The sequence below is a fragment of the Lontra canadensis genome, unplaced genomic scaffold (genome assembly GCF_010015895.1).
Source record: "Lontra canadensis isolate GAN:19392208 unplaced genomic scaffold, GSC_riverotter_1.0 scaffold1, whole genome shotgun sequence".
In the NCBI taxonomy this organism is placed as follows: domain Eukaryota; kingdom Metazoa; phylum Chordata; class Mammalia; order Carnivora; family Mustelidae; genus Lontra; species Lontra canadensis.
The window spans coordinates 12,323,575-12,350,622 of NW_022630995.1; the positions used below are offsets into that span (position 1 = coordinate 12,323,575).

Here is a 27,048-nt window from a genome sequence, read left to right on the forward strand (position 1 = left end):
CTTGCGATTAACTTTGCTTTTCGATTGAACAAAGTTGACGTTGTGGACAGACACGACTCGTGTGTGCCTTCAGAGCGTGCTCACGATAGGTGGAAAAAAGGAAATACCATGTAAACTTTCTGGATTCACAAGAAAGAGTTGCTATCTTGATGTCAAATCTTAAATTTAGATAAAATAATTTTTAACATATAGTTGCTATTTTATTACAGTGGTCATTCAGTGAAAGGGCATTTTCCCTTCAAAAAAGATTCTGATATTGGAACCAGTGTGTCCTTAATGGATTCACTGCTAAAGAACTTCATTTCATGCATTTGACAGTATAAGAAGATTGCCTCATACGCTTTGGAGATGCAAAGGTACAGGTATGCAATGGAGTACAATACAGGCATTCAAAATGATGCTGTAGAATTGAATTTATTGAATTTTTTGACACATGTGACATATGTTCACCATACATCTTAAAGTAAAAAAAAGACTAAGCTGCATGGTGTCGGGAGAGTTTTGGCAGCAAGTAACAGAACATCCAATTCAAAATGAATTAAAAGTGATACATTTTTAAATGAAATAAAATGAAATATTTTAAAATTTATTTATTATTTATTTAAATTTCATTTAAAATATTTTAAATGAAATTTTTATTTTAAAATGAAATAAAAGTGATACAGTGAATTAAAAGTGATACATTGGTTTTTATAATAATAGTTATTAGATATATTAATTCAATTCATCTAGCTCGGATGTAGGGCATGGCTCAGGGTTGGCTGATTCAGTGACCCAACAATGTTATCAAGCAATCAGGTGGTTTCTGTTTGCTCTGTCATCAAAATATGCGTTATCCTATAGCTGGTTCCCCAAATAATTGTAAAATAGATTCTAGGTACAATTAGGCATGACTACTTGTTTCCTCATTCACATTCAGATAGAGAAATAGAGAATGGCTTTCATTTGTTGTAAAGACTGAAGAGAGGGAACTTTTCTAGAAGTCTCTAGCAACTATTTCCTCATTTATCATTGGGAGAATTGCATCATTTGCTGGTTTCTGAATTTATAGCTCTCAAAGGGAATGTTATTCTCTTTAGACCAGTCAGGCTCACTCACCATTTCCCAAACCAGAGTGCTGCCATCCAGTAGAGAATAAGGTAGAAGAGAGTCAAATACAACTTTAAAAATATCTATCTAATTTCTATCTGCGAGTAGACTAGAAAATTAACCTTACAATATTATGGTGTCTGGGCAATGGAATTATATTTCTTTTAGATTTAAAAAAATTATCTATCTATTGCTATCTACAAGTAGTTTTAAAAACAATACTACAAAATGGTGGTATCTGGGTGATGGAATTATGTTTCTTGTACATTTTCTTCCTTTTGCTTACCTGCATATAACATTATTCTATAACTAAGCACACATTGTTTTTACATTTCTTTAAATTTTTAGTACGAAAGCTTTCAAGTACTTAAAAAGAATAAAGGGAATGGTATAATGAAGCCTCAAGTATCCATTGCCCAGCTACAACATGATCAATTTGTGCCAAATCTTGTTTTATGCATTTTTTGGTAATAGTTTATTTTAAAAAGTCGATATTAGTTAAAAAATAAAAAGTTAAGATCTAGTCCTACTTAACATTTTCTCTAATCCATAGAATTCACCTTTATGCAAATCAGTAAAATCAAGCTAAGGACAGCCCAATATTGTTCTCATAAGTTGCTTAAGATCCTTCTCAAGGGGTGCCTGGGTGGCTCAGCCAGTTGATTCTGACTCCTGGTTTTGGCTCAGATCATGGTCCTGCAGTCATGGGATTGAGCCCCATGTTGAGCCCCCTGGGAAGCCCTACATCAGGTTCCTCACTCAGCCTGGAATCTGTATTGGATTCTTTTTTCTCTCTCCCTCTGCTTCTACCCCCATTCACACCTTTTTTCTCTAAAACAGATAAAATAATAAAATCTTTTTTAAAAATTCCTCTTGAATTGTATTCAGTGTATTCGAAAATTTGGTTTTGTTCAGCTTCTTACCCTACTTATATTTCTCAGAAATTTGTACTGCTCCTAATATCAGGGGGAAAAGCACATACCTCTAGGAACTTGGGCATACAAATGAAGTGGCTCACTGAAAGCTAGAGCTATTTTGAAAGCTCATTTTTATTTATTTTTTTTTTAAAGATCATATTTATTTCTTTGACAGAGAGAGAAATCACAAGTAGGCAGAGAGGTAGGCAGAGAGAGAGGGAAGCAGGTTCCCTGCTGAGCATAGAGCCCGATGCAGGGCTCCATCCCAGGACCCTGAGATCATGACCTGAGCCAAAGGCAGAGGCTTTAACCCACTGAGCCACCCAGGTGCCCCATCTCATTTTTATTTTTAAAATATGTGAAAATTTGCATTTCACTCCATGTTTAGTAGAAATGGAATGTTTTAAATTACTCACCATTGAATAAATCTGTCATTGTAGGAAGTTGGCCCACATTGGTCTTATGGCTTCCTGTCCTCTGAGGCATCCTGACAAATACTCCTGTGAAAACAAGGTCCCCTATTTAAGAAGCACAGCCTAAGGTTCTCTTCATTTAGAACTCTGTTTCTGCCATTTGGTTTTGTTTTCTTGACTTTGAAACTCCATTATCTTTAAGAACAATGGCTCAAATTCGGTTCTGTTGTTTTTCTACCACAGACCTCCTCAGCTAGTGTGTCCTACTCTAGGAACTAATCCTCAGTTGCCAGGCCTACTGATCCTTGTCCTGGCCAGGCCTGACCCAGTACCCCGCAAGAGGATCTCAGACCCCCAAAACAACAAGCATGCAGACACTCATTTATTTAATAGATTTTTGTTGAGTGCCAGCTATGGGTCTGGCACTTGGACAGGCCTTAGGAATACTATAGTTAAAAAGAAGGACACAATTCTCTCTTTAAGGAGCCTACATTGTCATGAGGGACACACATGGACAGAAAATTACAAAACAGGCTAAGAAATGCAACATTATGTGAAGTCCTGTGTCTTACAAAGCAGAGAGCAGGGTCCCTTACATGGTTCAGGAATGCATTGCAAGAAGGTGAAGTAGTATAATGACAGGAAAGACAAGGAAGGAGTGGCCTGGTGGTAAGTTTCTATATTTTAATGAAAACTTAGTCTTGTTCAACTATGCAGAATGGTTTCTTGGAAGTAAGGGGATTGTCCAAAAAGCACTCAGTATAGGCACTTATTTCCAGGGTTGCTTGTTACATTGATCCATCAAGAAGGGACTAGCATAAAGAGTTTGATTACTCAGGGCGGTGGATTAGAAAAAAAAAATTGTATTTCTTTCAGATTGAGCTTTTTTCGTGAACATCTTACAAATGTATTGTGTATTCTATTCAAGTCTCAGTATTTTTGCTTATGTTGCTGCTTCTTCCTGGAATGAACTTTCTTTGTTATCCTGGTGAAATCTTTTTTTAAAAGAGTTTATTTTTTTTTTTTTTTAAGATTTTATTTATTTATTTGACAGACAGAAATCACAAGTAGACAGAGAGAGAGAGGAGGAAGCAGGCTTCCTGCTGAGCAGAGAGCCCGATGCGGGGCTCGATCCCAGGACCCTGAGATCACGACCTGAGCTGAAGGCAGAGGCTTTAACCCACTGAGCCACCCAGGCGCCCCTATCCTGGTGAAATCTTAATTATTTGTGAGTTCTTGTCCTTCTGTAAAATCTCTGCCAAGCAGAATCAATTACCCCATTGTCTTTCTTCCCTTAGCCCTTTGTTTCCATACTACTCGAGGAGCATCTATATCTGCCTCTCCTACTATGACTTCCTGCTTGTGGAAAGTGACTAATTAGTCCATCTTCTAACCTCAGAACTCAGTATAGCACTTAAATACAATAGATATTTTAACAAATATATGAATTAAATGTATTCAAATTTAATTTATTTTCATAGTTAATGATTATTTTGATTACTTTATCATTAAAATCTATACTATCTCAATATTCAGAAAATTTAGGTTTATTTTCCCTCTTTTTTTCCTCAATAAAAGAACGAGGTAATGGTGGTGACATTAGCAATCATTCTGAAATTGTCTTGATTAGGTGAATATGATATGAGACTCATTTCCTCCAGTAATTCAGTAACAAACACATCCAACCTTTGTGAACTCCTTTAAGGTGGAGAGAGAGAGATAGGCCTCATCCACTTATAGTTGATCAGGGCTGAGTAATGGACCTGAATAAGAAAACCAATGAAGAAAGTTTCTACCCTACCCTTTCAGTGCTCTTCTACAGATATATAGATTTGTACCTCAAGTTACTTAAACAAAAGACTGATGTCTAGACGTTTTCTTTTCCAACCTTAGCCCTCCTTTCTTTTCCATTTCAGGTATATCTCAGACATAAAAATGTTATAAGGTGACTCTTGATACTCGATATTCTCCCTTAAATATTTTCAGACCATGAATAAATGGCATATCCATTCTGATAGCCTGTTTGGGGTTACATTTTTAATAATTTATATCCCATACTTCCAGAAATTCCACACATAGGACACGATCTCATTATCAATTGTGTATTTTGTTTCAACTTTATTAGGCCCAAACAAAGATTCACCAATAGATAGAAAAACACATTACTGTAATATATTGGGATTTGGGTTGGTAACAGGAAGCTGTGGCTTCCAGAGATCCAAATAGCCTTGTTTGTGATGTTAGAAGGAAACCAAAAGAGTTGTTCACTTAGGTCCAGTTTTAAACAAGCAGAAAAACATATTTTACAATAATATTTCTGGTCACTCTGTAAATGGTTTTGGGTGAGTCAGCTGTTCAAGGCATTATGTTAGATGCTTTGAGGAATAAAAGATGAAAAAAAACAAAGTTATTTCCTTAAAAGAGACTGCAATAGAAGTTAGCCTTTTCCATCACTACAGTTAAATTCATCTTGTAACTGATAACCAGAGACATATGTGACAAACACAACTTGCTAGAATTTATTTAAATAGTCATTGTTAGGTTCTGCAGTTCAATTTCTTTTTTTTTTTTAAGATTTTATTTATTTATTCATTAGAGAGAGAGAGCACAAACAGGGGGAGTAGCTGGCAGAGGGAGAATCAGGCTCCCCACCGAGCAAGGAACATAATGCAGAATTGGATCCCAGGACCCTGGGATCATAACCTGAGCTGGAGGCAGATGCTTAACCCACTGAGCCACCCAGTTGTCCCTCTGCAGTTCAATTTCAATTAATTCAGCACAACTTAAGTTTATTTAACTTGGACACTTTTGGTATTAGAAGATGTCTTTTAGGGGAGGGCACGTGTTGTAATGAGCACTGGGTATTATATAAGACTGACAAATCACAGACCTGCACCCCTGAAACAAATAATACATTATTCTTTGATTAGTTGAATTTAAATTTAAAAAGTTTAAAAAGATGTCTTTTACATTGTTATTCACCAAGTATATAAAAGCATAAAAAACGCACTACTAAATTATGGTAGTTAACAATGCAGCCTATGACCTAGTTCTAGACTGACTGGGCTCAAACTCCAGCTTAGACAATTATCAGTAGTCACCTAGGTTGAGTTATATAAGTCCTGGCAAAACAACAACAACAACAACAACAAAAGTGGGACTATATCAAACAAAAAATCTTCCAAGCAAAGGAAATCATCAATAGAGTCAAATGGCAACTTACGAAATAGGAGAAAATATTTGTAAACCACTTATCTGATATAGGGTTAAACTTCAAAATATATAAAGAACTCCTATAACTCAAGCAAAACCACTAATAACTCAATTTTTTAAATGGGCTAAGAATTTGAATAGACATTTCTCCAAAGAAGATATACAAATGACCAAAAAACACAAAACAAAACTCTGTATCTCTATCAGGGAAATGCAAATCCAAACCAGAATGTGATATTACCTCACACCTGTCAGGATGGCTATTACTAATAAAAAGAAAAAATATTGGTGAGAATGTGGAACAATTGGAACTCTTGCACACTGTTGGTGGGAATGCAAAATGGTGTAACTGCTACTATGAAATATAGTATGGGGGCTCCTCAAAAAATTAAAAGTAGAACTACCACATCCACATGATCTAGCATCCCATTTTTGGGTATTTAACCAAAAGAATTGAAATTAAGATGTTAAAGTGATATCAGTACTCCCTTATTCACTGCAGCATTATTCACAATAGCAAAGACATGAAAACAGACTAAATGTCCATGAACAGATGACTGGACAAAGAAAATGTGGCATATAAACAGCATTTTTCACAGAACTGAGCAAATAATACTAACATTCCTATACAAGCACAAAAGATCCCAAATATTCAAAGCAATCTTGAGGAAGAAGAATGAAGCAAGAGATGTCAAAATTCTAGATTTCAAGATATAATGCAGAGCTACAGTAATAAAAAAATATGACACTGGCCCACAAATAGAAATGTAGTTCAATGGAACAGAATAGAGAACTCAGAAATAAATCCACATATATATGGTCAACTAATCTATGACAAAGACATAAGAATATACAATGGGGAAAAGATAGTCCCTTCAACAAATGGTGCTGGGAAAACTGGACAGCTACATGCAAAAGAATGAAACTGGATCAACATTTCTTACACCATACATAAAAATAAACTCTAAATGGATTAAAGACCTAAATGTGAGACCTGAAACCTAAAATATCCTAGAAGAGAACATAGGCAGTAATTTCTCTGACATTGGCATTGGTAGTAACAACATTTTTCTAGATTTATTTCTTAAGGTAAAGAAAATAAAAACAAAATTAAACTATTGGGATTATATCCATATAAAAAGCTTTTGCACAGCGAAGGAAATCATCAACAAAACAAAAAGGCAGCCTACTGAATGGGAGAAGATATTTGCAAATGATATACCTGATAAGGGGTTAATATCCAAAATATAAAAAGAACTTATACAACTCAACACCAAAAAAAAAAATGGTTTGATTAAAAAAATGGGTGGAGGACCTGAATAGACATTTCACCAAAGAAGACATACAGATAGCCAATAGACATATGGAAAAATGCTCAACATTACTGGTCACCAGAGAATGGAAATCAAAACTAAATGAGACATCGCTTTATACCTGTCAAAATGGCTAGAATCAAAAACATAAGAAATAGCAAATGTTGGCAATTATGTAGAGAATTTTATTAAAAGAGTAGATTTCACATTAACTGTTCTTCCCAAAATAAAATAAAAATTAACAAAAATTACATAAATCCCTGTATTGTAGTTCCCTTGTCTGCAAAATGGAGTTAAAAATAATGGTTACTTTACAGGCTTGTTGTGAAGATTAAAACATATATGAAGTGCCTTGAAGAGGATATGGCACAGGCAAATATTCTGTAAGTGACACCTATTACTATTTTTACTTGAGTGTAAAAACCAGCTATCCAATTGTACCAGTAGTCTCCTATTGTGACACAAAGAGATTGGATACAAAGAAATGCTCAGTAAATCATTCATTCAACAACTTTTTGAATTCTCATCATGTTTCAGGTGCTAATTAGTGTCCCAGGGATAGAGTTAAAGTGAACAATATAAAGTTTTTAGTCTTAAGGGCTTTCATTCTAATGGAGGAAACTGAAAATAATTTTAACTATTAGTAAATACTTCAAAGAGAAAGAAGGCAGTCTAAAGGATAGAGAGTGATGGGGGATATTAGTGGGATAGACTGTTTTGGATGTAATGACCCTTAAGGAAATGATTTTTGAGCAAGATTTGAGTGAAGTGATAGAGTAAGTGCTGGGAAAACCAATGAGAATTCTAGAAAGTGGAAACAGCAAATGAAAGACAATGAAGCAGAATTGAATTCAGGGGTTAAGAGCAAACAGGAGCAACATTTAGTATTTAGAGATAAGGTGGGAGTAGCCAAATAATTTTGGATTAATAGTAGATCTATTTAATGGATCAAAAGAAATGATGGAGCATCATGATTAAAAAATACTCCAGGAAAAAAAGAACCATATGATCCCATCAATAGATGAAGAAAAAGCACTTGACAAAATACAGCATCAATTCTTGATTAAAAGTCCTCAACAAAGTTGGGATAGAGGTATATACCTCAACACCATAAAGGCAGTATACAAAAGACTCACAGCTAATATCTTCACTGGGGAAAACCTAAGACTCTTTTCCCTGTGGTCAGGAACAAGATAAGGATGTCCATTCTCACTGTTACTATTTAACAAAGTCCTGGAAGTCACTTGCAGAAGAATGAAACTAGACAGCCACATGTAAAAGAATGAAACCGGACCACTTTCTCACAATATATACAAAAATAAATTCAGAATGGATGAAAACTTGAATGTGAGAGAAGAGACCATCAAAATCCTAGAAGAGAATACAGGCAGAAACCTCTTTGACCTTGGCCATAGCAACTTCTTACTAGAAACATTATCAAAGGCAAGGGAAACAAAAGCAAAAATTCGAACTGTTAGGACTCATCAAGATAAAAAGCTTCTGTGTAACAAAGGAAACAATCAACAAAACTAAAAGGCAGCCTATGGAATGGGAGAAGATATTTGCAAATGACATATCTGATAAAGGGTTGGTATCCAAAATCTATAAAGAACTTATCAAACTGAACACCCAAAAAACAAATAGCTTAGTTAACAAATGGACAGAAGATATAGACACATTTCCAAAAAAGACACCCAGATAAGTAATAGACACATGAAAAGACTCAAAATCACTCATCAGCAGAGAAATACACATCAAAACTGCAATGACATATCATCTCACACCTCTCAGGATGGCTAAAATTAACAACACAAGGAACAATAGGTGTTGGTGAGGATGTAGAGAAAGGGGAACACTCTTACACTGTTGGTGGGAATGAAAACTGGTGCAGCCACTCTGGAGAAGAGTGTGGGGTTTCCTCAAAATATTTAAAACTGAACTACCCTATGATCCAGCAATTTCACTACTAGTTACGTACTCAAAGAATACAAAAATACAGATTCAAAGGGATACATACGCCTGATGTCTATAGCAGCATTATTAACAATAGCCAAACTAGGGAGAGAGCACAAATGTTCTTGGACTTATGGACTGATAAATGGGTAAAGAAGATATGGTAGAGATATATAATGGAATATTACTCAGCCATCAAAAAGAATGAAATCTTGCTATTTGCAATGATATGGATGGAGTTTGAGTGTATTATGCTAAGTGAAATAAGGCAGTCAGAGAAAGAAAAATACCATATGATCTCACTCATATATGGAATTTAAAAAAGAAAACAGATGAACATATGGGAAGTGGGGAGAGAAAAGAGGAGAGGGAAGAGCCAAAGAGACTCTTAATGATAAAGATCAAACTGAGGGTTGAAGGAGGGAGGTGGGCAGAGAATGGGCTAGATGGGTGATGGGTATTAAGGAGGGCACTTGTGATGAGCACTGGGTGTTGTATATAAGTGATGAATCACTGAATTCTACTCCTGAAACCAATTTTGCACTGTTAACTACCTAATCTTTATATTTAAAAAATATATATACTGTGAGCTTATAAAAAATAAAATAAATAAATAAAAAATACTCCAGGAAGTATAAAATCTTATGGAAATTAGGGACAGTAATTAGATATATTTGTAAGGAAGTGTTCAGGATATTGAATAGAACTTTTTCAGTTGTTCGTAACTAAAAAGTAGATCTGAGTAGCACTCTCCCTCTGAGAAACTCTGAAGAGATGCCAAAAATTGGGACCACACACTGTCCCCCACCAAAGGTAAGCACACAGTGAGGTGAAATAATTTGTCCTCCTAACAACACCCAGTGCCCAGCTGTCAATATGTATAAAGAGAAAACTAGGGAAAAGAGTATGAAAGACAGCAAACTCCTGGAGAGCACAGTGTTCATAGGCAAATGTTATTCCTCTTCCTCAGGGAAAAAGAGAGGTTATTTTTTCTTACTGAAGCCAAATAATGGAAGTCCACTGGGAGAATCACGTGTAAAGATCGTGTGTGTGTGTGTGTGTGTGTGTGTGTGCACGCAAGAGGAAAAATTGACCTCTCCTTCCTCAGCTGGATGGATGATAAGCTACAGAACACACAAGTGTACCTGGAGCTGCTATGGCAGAGTCCTGTGGTTAAGAGTCTTCTTGGAGAAGTTAAGTACTTGCCACCCGAAGTTGGGGAGGCACTTGTGAACCAAACATGGCTGTTCACTTTTAGTCATAGATTTTTAAAGAAAAGCTCACTAGAGTAGCTCACACTAACAGAGTAGGAAGGGATGCAGTCTAGAATTTGTTACTGACAGGGAATAAAGAGACTACTCTAACAAACCCTAGTATTTCGTGGTTCTTTAAGGTTTGGAAAGTGATCTTGGTTGTTCCCATAGCTATATACAGAGCAACATGAAGGAAAGGAAAGAGGCAAGATAGTTTCTAAGTTAAGGAAAAATCCAGCTAGAGAAAGAGTTAGGGGAAGAACTGGTGTCAGAGCCCAAAGTGGACATGATTGATTCTCCCTGATGAATTCCTCAATGACTGAGAGAGCTAGGGTAAAGTTGAATTCCACCCACACCAGCACAGACCTCTCAGTAGTAGAATCTATTAGCCATAGACAAAACTGGATTAAACCACAGAAAGAACGGGGACACCACTGCATACCAAAACATGCTTGATTATGTAAGTTTTTTACCCCTATCTTCCCTCTCTGACCCCCAAACTAGAGCTGAGTAGGGAGGAGAGAGGAACCAGACCCTCCCAACTTCTCTACTCCAAGCAGTCAGCATCATAGTTCAAGCTTATGTTGAGGGGAAAAAGAAGGTGATCTTATTTACATCAGATTCACAATTGAAGTTTAAAACTAGACAAAAATTTTAATAACTGAAATTAGTAGAAAATGATGCAATGTTCCAAGATTTTATGAAGGGTTATGAACAGGAGATTCAACACATTGTGGTTGGAAGCTTTGATTGAAGTAAAAATAACTATTTTGCATTTATGCTCCTGTTGAGATACATTACAAAAGTAACCAAGCAGGGACGCCTGGGTGGCTCAGTAGGTTGGGCGGCTGCCTTCGGCTCAGGTCATGATCCCAGTGTCCTGGAATCGAGTCCCACATCGGGCTCCTTGCTCGGCAGGGAGCCTGCTTCTCCCTCTGCATGTGCCTGCCACTCTGTCTTCCTTTGCTTGCTTGCTCTCTCTCCCTCTCTCTCTGATTTAAAAAAAAAAAAAAGTAACCAAGCAATAAAACGTGATTTCATCCAGCTCTTCAGTTTTTATATCACAACCTCACAATCTGACCTGAGCTGAAATGAAGAATTGATAGCCTAATTAACTGAGCCACCGATGTGCCCCCAGCTCCTTACTTTTGATAAAATATTTATTCTGCCAGCTGCCTTTTTGGTTTAACAAAGTAAATGTGATCTTCCTTCAATCAACAACATAGGATACTAATTCCCCAGGCCTTTGTGAAGGCTATGAACTCAGACTATTTCCTGTTCTGTTCATTTAAAGGTCCTCTGAGAGGAGTTACTTTAGAAAGTTCATCTAGGGCGCCTGGGAGGCTCAGTGGGTTAAGCCTCTGCCTTCGGCTCAGGTCATGATCTCAGGGTCCTGGGATCGAGTCCCACATCGGGCTCTCTGCTCAGCAGGGAGCCTGCTTCCCTCTCTCTCTCTCTGCGTGCCTCTCTGTCTACTTGTGATCTTTCTCTGTCAAATAAATAAATAAAATCTTTAAAAAAAAAAAAAGAAAGTTCATCTAGGGAACATGGATACCTCTAAGTAGGTACTTTGAGTTCTCCTGTGGATCAAGCTAGAGCAGTGGAAGTATACATTCTTGACAGCATAAACATATCTCCTAAAAAATCCGTCACCAACCTTAGCTTCAAAATTATACTCTCAGGCTTCTTTGAATTTATTGTAAAAATAATTATATAAAATTCTCTCCTATTTAAGTAATTAAGAAAAAAAAAAGGATCTTGTGAAACTAAACCCGACTTTTAAAAAATCATCTGGATAAGCAACTCTTGAACAAAACTGGATTAATAAGATTTCTTGCATACTTAACTACATGACAGATTTCTTGTCCCAGGTCCTTTACTCAAAAACACTTCAAAAAAACAGTTGGAAACCAAGTTAGAGATAAGGATTCTTCCCTGATGCAGTTAAAGGGAGAGGGAAGGACCAGAAATTTCTTTGGCAAACAGTTCCATCAATGGCATTTGTGTTTGACTGCTTTGCTTCAAATACAGTACACTCTTTGCAGAGAACAGCCAGATGTTCAGAGTGGGAGCGGCACTCTTCAACCAGCTGATGCAGGAAGTCACCTATCCTCATCTGCCTCTTCCTTTGCAGCCTAAACGCAATACCAGGAACCCTACTGAGTGCGATACCTGGTTACAAGACAAGGCTGGGCTAGCTGATGTAGTCTTCTCCATTGAAAAAGTAATGGACGGAATGGGTTGAGAAACAACTACAGCATGATGGCGTTCAATAGAAAAGACTTACAGGGGCAAAAGGAAAGGTTTCAGAGATAGGTACTGATAGGTTAGTGAAAAATAAATCACATTTTAGCTAAGAAAATAAGACAGAGGAAAGGAGAGTCAGCGATAGCTGGTTCCCCAGCAGCATTCTTACGTGATCTCTTCTTACTGGATAGAGTCCAAAGGTTAATTGTATTGATGCTCTTTGTTTTCTCAGCTTGAACAAATTAAAGTGCACAAGTACCTTCAAAACAATACATGATAGGAGGAAATGGAGCCACAAATGACAATAACTGTGTCTACTCTGATAACTCACTCATTCACAGGTTTAACATCGGTCAGTCTGTAATGCACAACCCAATAAATTGACCAATAAAAGGATTGTTTTGGCATTACATAACCTAGGTATAACTTTGAGGGCTTCCATAAATTAATTATATTATTATGCATAAGCATGCATATATTACCAGGCATAAAAGAACTTGATTCAAGCTAGGGGATATTTAAACAATGATAAAAATAATCCATGACTAGCCACACTGGCACTATACTTCTTTAGCATACTCATGCTTAGGGCCATCAGATGCCTCACTGTTATGACGTTGCTAAGTATAGGAAGGGCTGTGGAATAGTTTGTTGGCTAGTAAAAATACCTGTGGTCAACTTGTTATTTTACTAGTTTCGCGATGTAACGTATCTACTGTGGGTTTCTGGGAGACTCAAATTCACAAATATATTTCTCCTGACTCTGCTTCCTCATTTCATGGAAGGACACAGGGAAAACAGACTGCCCTGATCTCAGTCACAAAGAGGAGGATAACTCTTTGAATACATTTCTTTATACCAGTTTAAGGCAAAAGGATTACAAAATAAAATTTATGATTTTAGAAAAATAGCAATCAAGAAAATAAATATTCAAATGAAAGACAAACTTTTGCTCTAAAATCCTTTTTTTCCTCTCAGAGACCAATAAAATTAAAAATGATTGACTTTGTTTTTGTATCCTACAACTCTAAGAATAACTGTTAAAGAAATACCTGAATATAAAATGCTCCATTTGGTGGATAATTTAGTCTAATGTTTGATTCCTCCTTCCTTCTCTATCCTTCAAATGTCTACTAAAGTATATGTAATATCATGAAATTTGATAACACACACAAATGCTTTTTGAGTAGCCTGAATGAAGGCCATTAACGTAGGAAGGATATATTTAGGATTGATTATCTTTTGGTTGACATCCACTCATTCTCTATCTGTATATCCTTAATCTCTGGTTTTCTGTAATTCTAGCATATATCCATAAGGTTTTCAAAAAATTATGAAAGCCCTCTCATTTTCTGCATCTATATTTTTAGGTGCACATAACCTTAAGTATATACAACCATAGGACCATATAAATAATCTATTTGAGTTTGGAATCTGGATTTTAGTAAAGAAAAAAGTCACGAGATTCTGTTAATATGAGTCTGACCAGGTTTTGGCCCAGGCATACACTAAAGAGGGATCTGTTTATCCTTGAAAACAAGAATATAATCAATATTTTCATTGAATATGGGGTAAAATAGAATATAGCATTATTAAGCCAGTATTAATATTCATTAGTGAGGCTTTCACTTTTTAAAGGCTGTATAGTAGGAACAATTTGATCTTGTAACCTGGAAGTTTTTACTTTACTATTGTTGTCTCTTTATTTCTGGCTAAATTATATTTTCAAGTGAGTAGACAGAAACCTGATCCTATATGTTTAATAGCTTCAGGTAAATGTACAGCTATTTATTCTTCAGTCTTAAGTGATCTATTGGCCAGAATAAAAAGGGTACATTTGATGCTCTCTCTAGTCCCAAGAACAATGTGTACCAACATACAGGTTTCTTGGTTACTGCCAGAGAGTGATTCTAATTCTTGGTAGCCTAATCACACACTTACTATGGATCCCAACTTCTGCATCTGTTCAGATGAACCACTGGCAAAATGGATGTGTGGTGATATTCAACAGTGCCCAAAAAATGAATGAATGAATGAATAGGAGTACCAATCTGCCTTCTTTATGGGGATTTTTTTAGAACCGATCACACATATTCTCTTCCTCTTTCCTTCGTATTCTCTTTCCATGTGTATTTTTGTGGTCCCATATATACTAAGAATAGGATTACTGTCTGTTAAGAATTCAGTCTAGTAGAATTGAGATACAAGTAAACAAAAAATTCTCACTCAATGCAGTAAGGGTTATGATATCACAAGAGCCCAGAGGAAGAACACCTAATTTCGTTTATGGGGATTAAGGACGGTGATTTGAGGATTATGCCTGACAAAAATACACAGGTATCTGCATATACATGTATAAACACACACTTTTTAAGTACATTACTTGCTTTTCAGAAGTAAGACAGTATTGACTCAGAGTTGACTGATATGCTTGTCTCCAGTATAATGAGAGAAATATACTGTCTCAATTGAGGGTTAATATTTATAAACAACTTGACTTTTCTGAAAGAATGAAGTCACATAATTTTAATATACTAATACTTTTCTAATCTCTATTATATTTTCAACTGCTGATTATAGTCAATACTAAGGAAAACTTTCATTATATGCAGGCTAGAGTAGAAAGCAAGTTGATAAATTTTTAAAATATAGGTATTACTCCTGGTTTGTGGGTCATAAACTATATGATTTTGACCATCATTTAACATTTAAGTTAAAAGTTCATTTCTTCACTGAAAACATGAGGAAGCAAAGAAATGTGATTTTAAGACCTCTTCTAAATTTAAACATCTGACCTTTATAAAAATTCTGGTTTACATGAACACTTTTAAGCTAGCATAATCTTAAGGCAATAGCTTTTAAGTTCCTGCTCCTAGAAAGTGCTTATAAATTATTTATGTTCTCCTGCTCCATATAAAATTTGACTTTGTCCTACTAGTCACACACACAGTTCCCATCACACTAGTCAAGACCCGTCAGACTGGTTCTACTTAGATCATGAGTGACTTCTTTCTTCACCTTAATCCAGCCCATGAAATTGCTGATATAGCCTGGATGCACACACTTGACTGCAGACCTTGGTCTCCACAGGACTCTTCCCTGCTGGTCAGCAATGTATCAGTGAGTTCCCTTTTCCTTTGTCTTAAGATTACTTGTAGTTTAAAATGGCAAGAACCACACCAGGGAATGTGTGGATCTTTAATTTACTATTTGTTTAATATAGAAACATACTTTTGATATTTAACATGCAATTATGTCAAGAAGTACATTTCTCTTCTTTCTGTATTAGTGTTCCTTGTCATCTTAGGATTCATCCTAAAATGTTTTTCTATATACTTTCAGATAAGTTCAACAAAGGATAAAGGTGCATGATGTTTGACAGCTGTCTTTTAGTTAGCTAGTTAGCTAGTTTCAAGAATAGAACATGTTTTTAGCTTGGACTTTGTTTTATTGAGAAAATACTCTTATTTTCAAAGGTATACATGAGAAAAAAATAAATCTGAGGTCATGCAGATCAAAATTACATTCATTTCTGTTTAAATAATTAAATTTTAAAAAACTATAAATGTTTCTCAAGAGTAAGAAATAATTTAAGAAGATAGTATGATTAAATTATTATAGTTGATTTAAAAAATAAATCCAATGATGTACCTGACCACAATCAATTCTCTAACAGATAAGTCAAAATTATTTTGAGATTGTTTTCATTAAAAGTTAGAAATTAAATAGTAATAAGGTTTCCATGTACTAGTTTGGGCTCTGAAAAATATTTTATCTTCAGACTAAAATTCTATTTTCTCTAATTCATATTTTGGCATATCATTTTATAAAAAAAAACTTCTAGTGTGAGGAGAAAACAGTTTGGAAATGTAAAACTTCCAGTGGACTCTTAATAGGGAAAAACACTCGGGCTCTGTCATTGATAGAAAGTTTTCTACATACTTGTTATGAAAAGTTTAATACTCTTCTGTACAGGTTAATGAGGCTACTAAGAGCTACAGACATAACAAATTTAGTCAGACTTCTTAAGCCTCCCTGCCTTTCGTGAGTACTTCCTCATAATCCATGATTTTTTTTTCTGTCCTACCCTTTTTACTACGTTATCTGTAAGAATAGTGCTATAGAAAAGAGAGGTTTTATTTAAACATATAATCCCTATCAAACTGAAGATACTAAATGGATTTCAGGCTTTGTCTATGCTAGATATCAGTTAGTCTAGAGTTTGTGTAGAGTAGTTATTATGTGGGGGTATTGGAAATGTGGGGGTATTGGAATGCACTTTTCTGAGTGTACTCTCTAATCTGAAGCAAAAGATACACCTATTTTTTTGGTCCTACTTGAGAGTAGAGGGAAGATAATCTCTCAAAGAAAAAAAATAAGCAAACAAAAAAATTCCTTTCTGGTCTAAAACTCTATAAAAAAGTGGAGCATATCTATGTTTGTCAACCTAGGAGATGTTAAGAAAATGGGCTAGAGTGGAAAGGGATTAAATTTATTATGCACATTTTCCAGACCAAGTACGCTAACTGGAATGCTTTGAAGAAAGAGATGTAATTGAAATATATAGACAATTTTTTTAAGGATGTTGTTCGTAATTGGGGAGGCATAAAAGAAACACTGTGGGGTTTATCAAATGGCACACTCTTTAGCCAAATCTCTAAGATCCCTTTCCCTCACTTCACCTGTTCTAAATGAAAACCAATATTTTAGAATTTAAAGGTAAGAAGACATTCGGACCAGGTAAATATTATTCTTCATATTCTTCCATTTCCCCCAAACTCTTATTTTTTTGCTATTCTTTCAGCATGAAAAGAATAACACTTGGATTTTATGAAAATGCACACACCGAGAGCAGAAGGTTAAAGAAAACTTTACCAGGAATAAGTTTAAGGGGAAGAGAGTTGGGAAGAGAAGAATATATTTATTAAATAAATATTTATTGGTGATGAGTATATATGCCAACTGTAGTTACCAGCAATCACTGACAAGAATTAAGGATAAGCAGACTGAATTTATAGACAATATCTACATAAATGTAGATACACAGAGATGAAATGAGTAATATTCAAATCTAAAAAAATGGACAACTTTAATTTTTACTTAGTAGGATCAGAGCTACATCTTAGTCTCTGTGTGGGCCATGGATCCCCTCCATTAGAATCACTGGGTGCTTATTAAAAATAGAAAAGTTTAGTTCCAATCCCAGAAATTCTCATGGATCTCTGGTTGAGACATGGCAATGATATTTTTATTTAAAAGTTACACAAGTAATTCTTAGTCACACTAAATTTTGAGAAATGTACAGCATAAAGTCATAAAAAAGAAAGGAACATGTAAGATAGAAAGGAATTAAAGCAGAAATGAAATAAGTCAGCTTTTAGAAGAGGCAGTCCTTTGTTTTATTTAAATTGGTATAATTATTTCTTAATGGGTGGTGATCTCTCCCTAGTCACCTTTCCCTCCAAGGGAGAAGAGCATTCATTTATGCAATGTAGTGATGATTAAGGAAGAGAGGATAAATTCAGGAGGTATGGGAAACTGATGGGAGTACAAAACATGATTTGGGGAGTTTATGTCTAACAGAGAAGATGTTGGTTTAAATTAAAAATCTGTTTTCAGGGAAACCTTAACGTGGAGCCAGCCAAGCGTATCTCCCCTCCCCATCCCAACTTGAAGTCAGTCAGTAGTGGTACTGAAGGGTTACCATATTGAGGTTTAGGCCCAGAGCTGCTATGGGATCCTGCTCCAAGTTTTGACAGGGCCTCACTTCATTAGCTACCATCAGTCCTGGTCCATGTAACAATTTGTATTGAGTTCTCATTGTATATTAAATTCTGCGTGGAAGAAAACTACCTGTGGAACACCTATTATGTATTGTACATTTTGTAAAATGCGATCTCATTTAATTTTGGAAATACCTTGAGAAATACTTATTGTAATAACTCCTTTAAAAGACGGAATCAGTGCAACTCAGGCTGTGCAGCATTAAGTAAGTGTTGGATGTAGAATCTGAACTTGGCTTTCCTGGCTCTAAGGTGTATAGTGAACACATTGTCTATCACATGTGCAGAGCTAAAGGAAGAGTCTTTGGAAAGTTTGCATTCTGATAGAGATAAGGAATACACACACACGTACACACACAGATACAGACCTGGAGAAATTGCAGATGTATGTATAGGCATAGATGGCTATACACTGTCTAGGCAAAGAAACAGATCATACACAGGTTGATGTGAAATAATGTACATACATGCTGAAAGAGGAAGGGTGGTGGTATAATTTTACTTAAGAAACATTTTAAAGATGCATGGACTGCCCTTTCTTAGATTTTCTTAAAACTGTCTTTGTATTTAAATAAGGTGAAAATATGACCTAACTTCTCTACACTATCTTAAAGGTGATCAGTGACTGAGAGCATAGCACCTTAATTGCATCATCACTGTTTTCTAAAAAGGATTACAGCATTTGCTATTTCATGAAAATCAAGTTCACTTAGTACAGTGTATCATGGAAGGATTCGTCAGTCTGTAGTAACTGTAACTGTCTCAATGAACCTTATTGTTATTTTTTCATTGTTGTCCACTTTCCTCCAAAAATATGTCATTGCTTTGATACAAGGAGGGAATAAATAGAACAATTCAAGAAAAAAGGCAAAATCATGAGTTTCAATATCAGCGTTGAGATTCATAAGTATGTCTGATGGCTTTAGTACTTGAGAATGGGGTGAGTTGGGCATTTGTGGAGCAGGTCATCTAAGATGGAAGATGGTCCATGGTCTGGCTGCCTTTCATGGCTTGGTCAGCATTAGGTTTTAGAGGAAATGCACAAAGAACTTCTCAAAATGCACTCCTTGCGACATTTTTTTCATCAAAGATGGTGGGTGAGAATTAGGAAGAATGATCTCATAATTTCAAACATAATTTAATACATTGGAAATGAGTGGATTAGAGAATAGGAAACTTCTAAGAGGTTGAGGGAAAAAAAAATGGGTGTAGGGACACCAAGTCATGCCAGAATCTGTGTGCCAAAACATCTCCCACTTACATATATGGTCTGTGTGGTTGGGCAATTTGTGAGTTTTTTAGAATAGTAATTCTGAGGTAATAGAACTAAGGGGAATCCAAAGTACCATGTGTTATGACTAAATTCTACCCTCCAATCTTTCATCTGAAAATGTCAGAGGATAACTCTTTTTCAAAGCTGCAAAAGCAGATATAGAAGAACTTACCACTTTGTTTAAAGTTAAAATGTGAGTCAGTACAGAACAAAGTAACAATTGCCGTCATTTGTTTTACATGTTCTATGAGCCAACTACTGTTCTAAAACATCACAAGTGTTTAATCTTTAAAACAACCTATGGTTATATTATTATACACATTTTATAGATGAGGAAATTAAGGTTCAGATGATAACATTGTCTGCTCAGAGGCAGAACTGGGAATTAATCTAGGTCCATCTGACTCCAAACCTATGCTCCTAACTACAGTGGTGTAACCATCCTCACGTCTCTTGTATCCACTTTGGTAGTTCTACTGCTAGGATGATTTAACTGTCTGATTGTGTCAAAAGATATAAAAGTTATATTTACAAGGAACAATGCTATTATTCAATGAATAGTCTTCTCAGTGGACCTCCAAGACTGGTAGACAGGAAGCATTGCTATCTGTGTTCTATAAAGCAGGTGATACAACCTTCAAAGATTAAGTAATTTGCATGCGGTTACAGGAATTGGTGCGTCAGTCAGCACTAGAGATAGAATCTGTTCTTCCTGTTCAGCTGTAAACCTAATGAAATACCATCAAGTAGAAGGGTTAAATTAACACAGATGTTCACATGACTCAGGAAATACTATTTCTATTATCACTATTACATTTGAAGATGTATAGAAATATAAGCCTTTTAAAAATTAGTTGTTCCTTTTAAAAACTGACATGCCAGGTCACATTTAGCAAAATCCAGAGAGGGTACATATAACAGGAAAAAAAACAAGTGTATATTCTGTATAGTTGATTCCACCATTTATTTTCTTATTTGGTATTTATCAGCAACACTGTAAAGTAGATAATTTTAATATTACCATGAATTTACAGGTAGGGAAACCAAAGATTAGGAAGACAGAGATTTCCGAATCTCTGAGGAAGTGATTGGTAGAGCTGGAGTTGGAACATACGTCTTTCTTAGTTGAATTCCGTTTTGCACATAAGACCTCATGCAAACCCTTGACACCTGGAAGAGTTGCTATGGGTGAAGTGGCACTAATCTTGGGAGCCTCACTGCTCTATGTTTTCCTTATCCCCTTAGGCACACAAGAGGCAATTTGAGGGACTTTCAACCCACTTTGAAAGCAAATTAATTTCTCACTATGAAGGAGGATATAGTGACAACAGACAACATTTGTGGAGCACTGATTGTGTGCCTGGCCTGATGCCAATTGCTCTATGGGCGTTATTTCATTTAACCCTCAGAAGAACCCTATACTTAGGTCCTATCAGTAGCCCCATTTATAGGTGGGGAAATGTAGAATCTGAGAGAGTGAGTAATTTCAGACCCACCTAGTGAGTGAGAGGCAGAGCCAGGACTAAATCCAAAGTGTTGGAGGCCAAAACCCAGACCTTTATCCAATAAGTAAGAAATGGAAATCATTTGCTTAAAGTCATAGAGTATAGTCAAGAGTATCTTAAAATCAGCTGCTAGAGAATATTACATAAAAATATTTTATCGTCTTTCCTATATAAACTATAAAAAATTAGTTTCCCAAAGATACTGTTTCCCAAAGATAATTACAAAAAAGTGGCAATTCACCTTGATTGCAACTAATTTGTTTTGCATATTGTAATAGCATTAGATTTAGCTATATATGAGGGACAAGAAATTTAGGGTAACAGTGGCTTATAAAAAATGGAATTAATATAAACAAGTCTGGGGGCAGGCAGATAGGCCTGTGGACAAGGAACACTATTCTATTTTCCAAGATGGCTATGTGCTCAACAAATATCAAAGATTGTATTATTAAGAAAAAGTTATTTGGGGTAGACACCGACAAGGATCTAATACAGACATGTTAAGTTTGAATGATTAGAGGTATATGCTATTGTGATGAAAAGAAGGCAGTTGATATATGGGTCTGAAGGTTAGCCAAGTGATCTGAGCTGCAGTTATGGATCTGGTAGTCATCAGCAAGTAGATGTAAATTAAGGCCGTAGCATTGGTAACTGAAGATATTTTATTCTTTTGGATAAAATAACACCTTTCTTATAGTTTTATGGTATTAATTTGGTGTTCCATTCAAAAGTTAAGACTCAATACTTCCACCTATTACAGGTCAGCAGCTGCGGCAGGAAATTCATTAATCAAGAAATCTCACTTCTGGGAAAATAATTTAAACATTAACAGAATCCATGCATTTTCCAATTGCCCTTCATTGATACATTAATTCCAGTAGGGTTTTATTATAAAAAGGAATTTCTAGATTATTGGAGGGATTCTTTGTGTGTGGCTTACAGTGTTTGCCAGGAAAACAGCAATCCGGAGTATACCATAGACTCTTAGTGTGTCTTTCAACTGACACATTCCAATTCTAAGGGCCATCATTGTTTTACATAAAATGAAATTTCATGGTTCTAGGGATTTTAAAACTGGCTTAGGAGGCAAGTAATAAAATTTATGACTTCCTCATATGAAACTTGAATTATTTAAAATCACTTGCAGTTCCTTACTTCGTTCCACTTATCTGGCATGTGGCAACCAGAAAAATGAGACATTTGAAAAATTATGTTAAAGCTAATTGTTTAGTAATTGCTGAATTTTAATTATAATATATTAAGCATTTTTAAGTAACAGAACACTAACTTTGATGGAAATTAAAGAGTATCTAGATGAGTTAAAATCCTCATTGTTTTTTAGCAGATGAGGAAAATGAGAGGACACTCAACATCACACAAGTTGGGGGTTAAGGGATGTTGGAACTTATGTGATGTTGAATATGCTTTCAGGTTTCTCATCTCAGAATTTTCAGACTTAGATGAAAGGACTTAATCCTTAAGCAGAAACCTTTAGGTCTAAGATGATGCAGGTCACTGGACTGACAGTTTAGAGCTAATTCTACTCTATCACGCCAACTCTCGTAGGAGGTGTCTAAACAAAGTTATGAGAAATATTTGGTAGGAAGACATCTAACATTACAAAAAGTTTCTGAAAGTCTATGTTATGTATTAACAACCTCGAAAGTGTCTCTGAGCTTAGGTTTCTCAACTACTTTTCTTCTGATAATACCTGCCACCACATACTTACACACTCCCTGTTAATTCTTATTTTTTTAAATATATTTTTAAGTGCGTACAATTCCCCATGACTGGCTGCAATGGCATCCCTTGTCAACATTTCTGTGGGAAACTGTTGCTTTTAAAGTTCCTTACTCAGATTGTGGCAGTTTATTATCTTGAAGTAAAAAGAGTTTGAAGAAAAGAAAGCAAATATCTTAGTAGAATTAAGGATGAAAATAGCTCAGTTTATAAGTCTATAAACCCATACTAATTATTTAATAATATATTTAAATTTTGTGGCACCACATCTATCTGTGATTACATATTTCTAGAGGTCAGGCAAAGTGTCAACCTGAATCTCAGTTTGTAGTTTCCTGTGCTGTACCGTATCTGGTTGGGAACTTAATAAATACCTTGTTCATCACACAGTGGAGATCAGAGACATTCCTTACTGTTGAGTTGTCACTGATACTTGCCAGAAATATAATACATGTATTTAACAAAGTCTGATGATCGCATATGTGATCTTCACAACTTCCTTTAAAAGTAGGTGGGAGGAAAGATACTATCACTTGAGTGTTATGGTTGGTTAAATATAGGAATGGTTAAGTTATGGGTTTTGCTTAAGTTAAAAGTTCATGAGTGGTAGGGTTTTCTGTCACAATGGTTATTCACAATGTTTATTAAAAACTTACTACTATAGTAAGTACTGTACTTACTACTGTACTAAGTAATACTATGTTTTTATGCCTACAATTTCAATAACCTTTAGATAATTTATAATGTGAAAATTCCATTACAGAGCCATTTCAATAATAGTTAAGGAAGTATTGTTAGATTTTTTTTTAATATTGAGTCTCCTTTATTCTTTTATTTTTTTTTCCAGTGTTCCAAAATTCATTGTTTATGCACCACACTTAGTGCTCTATGCAATACGTGCCCTCCATAATACCCACCACCAGGCTCACCTAACCTCCTACCCCCTTCCCTCCAAAACCCTCCATTTGTTTGTCAGAGTCCACAGTCTCTTACGTTTTGTCTCCCCCTCCGATTTCCCCGGTCTCACCTCTCCTCTCCATCTCCCGATGTCCTCCGTGTTATTCCTTATGCTCTACAAGTAAGTGAAACCATATGATAATTGACTCTCTCTGCTTGACTTATTTCACTCAGCATAATCTCCTCCAGTCCCATCCATGTTGATATAAAAGTTGGGTATTCATTCTTTCTGGTGGAGGCATAAAACTCCATTGTATATATGGACCATATCTTGTTTATCCATTCGTCCATTGAAGGGCATTTTGGTTCTTTCCACAGTTTGGTAACTGTGGCCATTGCTGCTATGAATGTTGTGGTACTGATGGCCCTTCTTTTCACTGCATCTGTATCTTTGGAGTAAATACCCAATAGTGCAATTGCAGGGTCATAGGGTAGCTCTATTTTTAATTTCTTAAGGAATCTCCACACTGTTTTCCAAAGTGGCTGCACCAACTTGCATTCCCACCAACAGTGTAAGAGGGTTCCCCCTTCTCCACATCCTCTCCAACACTTACTGTTTCCTGTTCTGTTAATTTTGACCATTCTAGCTGGTGTAAGGTGGTATCTCAGTGTGGTTTTGATTTGAATCTCCCTGATGGCTAGTGATAATGGACATTTTTTCATGTGTCTGTTAGCCATTTGTATGTCTTCATTGGAGAAGTGTCTATTCATGTCTTCTGCCCATTTTTTGACATGATTATCTGTTTTGTGTGTGTTGAGTTTGAGGAGTTCTTTATAGATCTTGGATATCAGCCCTTTGCCTATAGTGTCATTTGCAAATATCTTCTCCCATTCTCTGGGTTGCCTCTTTGTTTTGATGACTGTTTCCTTTGCTGTGCAGAAGATTTCAAAAGCTTCAAAGCTTGTTATATATTTTTTAAAATTATCATAGAGTTTGGTATGAATGATTCATACTGCTCTCCTTCCCCACACCGTCAAACTGTTTTTACTAAATAGTAATTGATGTCCTTTGCCAATATTGAAGAAAACACTAAGAGTATTACAAAACTAATTTTGGTTTCAATTGTAGGAATATTGTGGAGACTATAGTTCATTACATTACATAGTAATTTTTTATGAAGAAAAAAATTGTATTGTTACTGAATAATTGTTCACTGTTTATCTTATGGTTGCCATGAAAAAGGTACCTAAAGAGGGTTTGCTTGTTTGCTTTGTTTTTTTATTTTTGTTTTTGAGTTGGCTGCTGGAAAGCTACAAATTTTGTGGCCTGACTTAAGGAAATGTCTAGATGGGAATTAATGCAGTCTTTGTAAATATATATATATATATGTACACACACACACACACACACACACATATATACACACACACATATGTGTATATATACATGCACACATATATATGTATATATATATTTATATATATTACTCTACATATCTATATATGTATACATATGTACATAGTATACATATATATGTATACTCTACATATCTATATATCTCTCTATATATATATCTATATATATCTTTCTCCTTATGTTATCTTAAGCTAATCTAGAACAAGGTGTAATATAAACTAAAATATTTTTAATAAAAACAATGAACTCACCATTTATCTTAGTGTTGTAAAGAGAAAATGGAAATGGTTTTCTGGTAATTAGACTCCCACCTTGTTGTATGAGAATTATTTGTAGTTATCATTCTTGAGAATGCACACATAATCCAGTCCAAGGGCCTCGCTGTTGTTAGTAGATACTTTATAAATATGTTTGTGTAACAGTTAACAGAACAGAAATATGTTCTTTGCAATTTTAGAAGTAATTTGTATTTATTTATTTTTAGAAAAAGCAATGAAAATATATGATCCATGAACACATATACAAATTTTAGTTCCAACCTGTATATTTTTATAGTCTTATTTGACAAGGTGTAAGAAAGATTAAAGAGCTCTCCAATGCCTGCTGCTATGAGTCTTCCACAGAGAAGAAATCACCTGAAGTATTTGTGTGGATAGGACAAGTGGGTACAACTCAATCAGCTAAAGAAATAAGCTAGTGACAAAAACATAATAAAAATTGAATTAATGCTTATTGACTGATATTTGAAATCCCAAGCACTGATTTAGGGGATTAGCAATGTCATAAGGTACTAGGTTGTTACGTCATTGTGACATCTTTCTTTATGCTTTTGTTTTGATATTGCAATGCATAGACATGCAATAGCCCAAATAATGTGTTTCCTGAAATTAATGTCCCCTCATTTGCATTTGTCACTTTCTGTACTATTATAACACTTTACAGTGGATAGATCAAATCACAGTTGGAAAATCATGTGTTTTAAACACATGTAATATAGAAATATTAACCACAAAACTTGATCATTATATAAAGTGTTTTATGGAAATGAGGTTTTACTTAAATAATAATTATTCTCCACAATGTCTGACCTGTCTTTCCTTGTATGTATATACCAAGTTCTTTTCTAAAACTAAGGCAAACCAGAAGTGCTTTGAGAGACATGGAGACCCATATTGTGGTATTGACAAATGATCAGTTTAATCTGGTTTAGTCAACTTCAACTCAGTTCCTTCTGTGAACCTATCTTGAGCATGTGGTTTGAGAATATAGAGATAGTAAGGCTCACTCCCTACCCTTAAGGAGCTCAAAATATGTACTTCAACATGATGGTCAAGGTAGACCTAACTGAAGCGGAGGGGATTTTTTGAACAGGCTCTTAAATACAGATGAGCTTTTAAGATGCAAACAAAGCATAAATCCTGTTACTCCAGGTAGGAAGCAAACAGAAGCAAAAGCAAAGAGCTTGAAAGTTAATGGGGAAAAGAGGAATGCCAGGCTAACTAAGGCCAACTTGGGTTTTATTAGTCTCAGCCATTGGCTACATCACTTCTAGAAAGATAGCTTACTGGAATGGAGAATGATTCAGAGGTTAAGAGGACAGAAGAGAAGCTGATATTAAGCTACAGGACACAATTTAGTGAGAATTCCAGAATAAAGTCAGTGGCAATGGGATTGGAGACAGACTACATTAAATTTGCCATGCAGATGAGACTAGAAAGTGAAAAGACTATTACAGCTTCCCAACACAATTAGCATTGACTTGTAGACTATTGCTTAAGTCAACCATCAGTTAACTATGGCCCACCACCTGTTTTTGTACAGTGCTTGAGCTAAGAATGATTTTTATACTTTTATGGTTGAAAAAAAATTAAAAGAAGAAAACTATTCATGAGAAAATTAGATGAAATTCAAATTTTAGTGCACAGAAATAAAGTATTATTGGAACACAACCACGTACATTTGTGCTTTGTCAATGGTTGCTTTATGGCTACAAGGGCACAGCTAAGTAGTTGCAGCAGAGAATGTGTGACCCAGA

At 35.4% G+C, this 27,048-nt stretch overlaps 1 protein-coding gene across 1 annotated transcript in view; it reads left to right on the forward strand.

Moving 5' to 3' along the window:
• Positions 1-15,498: 15,498 nt before the first annotated feature.
• LOC116871491 (transmembrane protease serine 11E-like) overlaps positions 15,499-27,048 on the forward strand; it is a 45,343-nt gene continuing 33,793 nt past the window's right edge. The window contains exon 1 of the mRNA XM_032864238.1: positions 15,499-15,518. Coding sequence (XP_032720129.1) covers positions 15,511-15,518 — 8 coding nt within the window. The 5' untranslated portion in view covers positions 15,499-15,510. The remainder of the gene's footprint in view (positions 15,519-27,048) is intronic.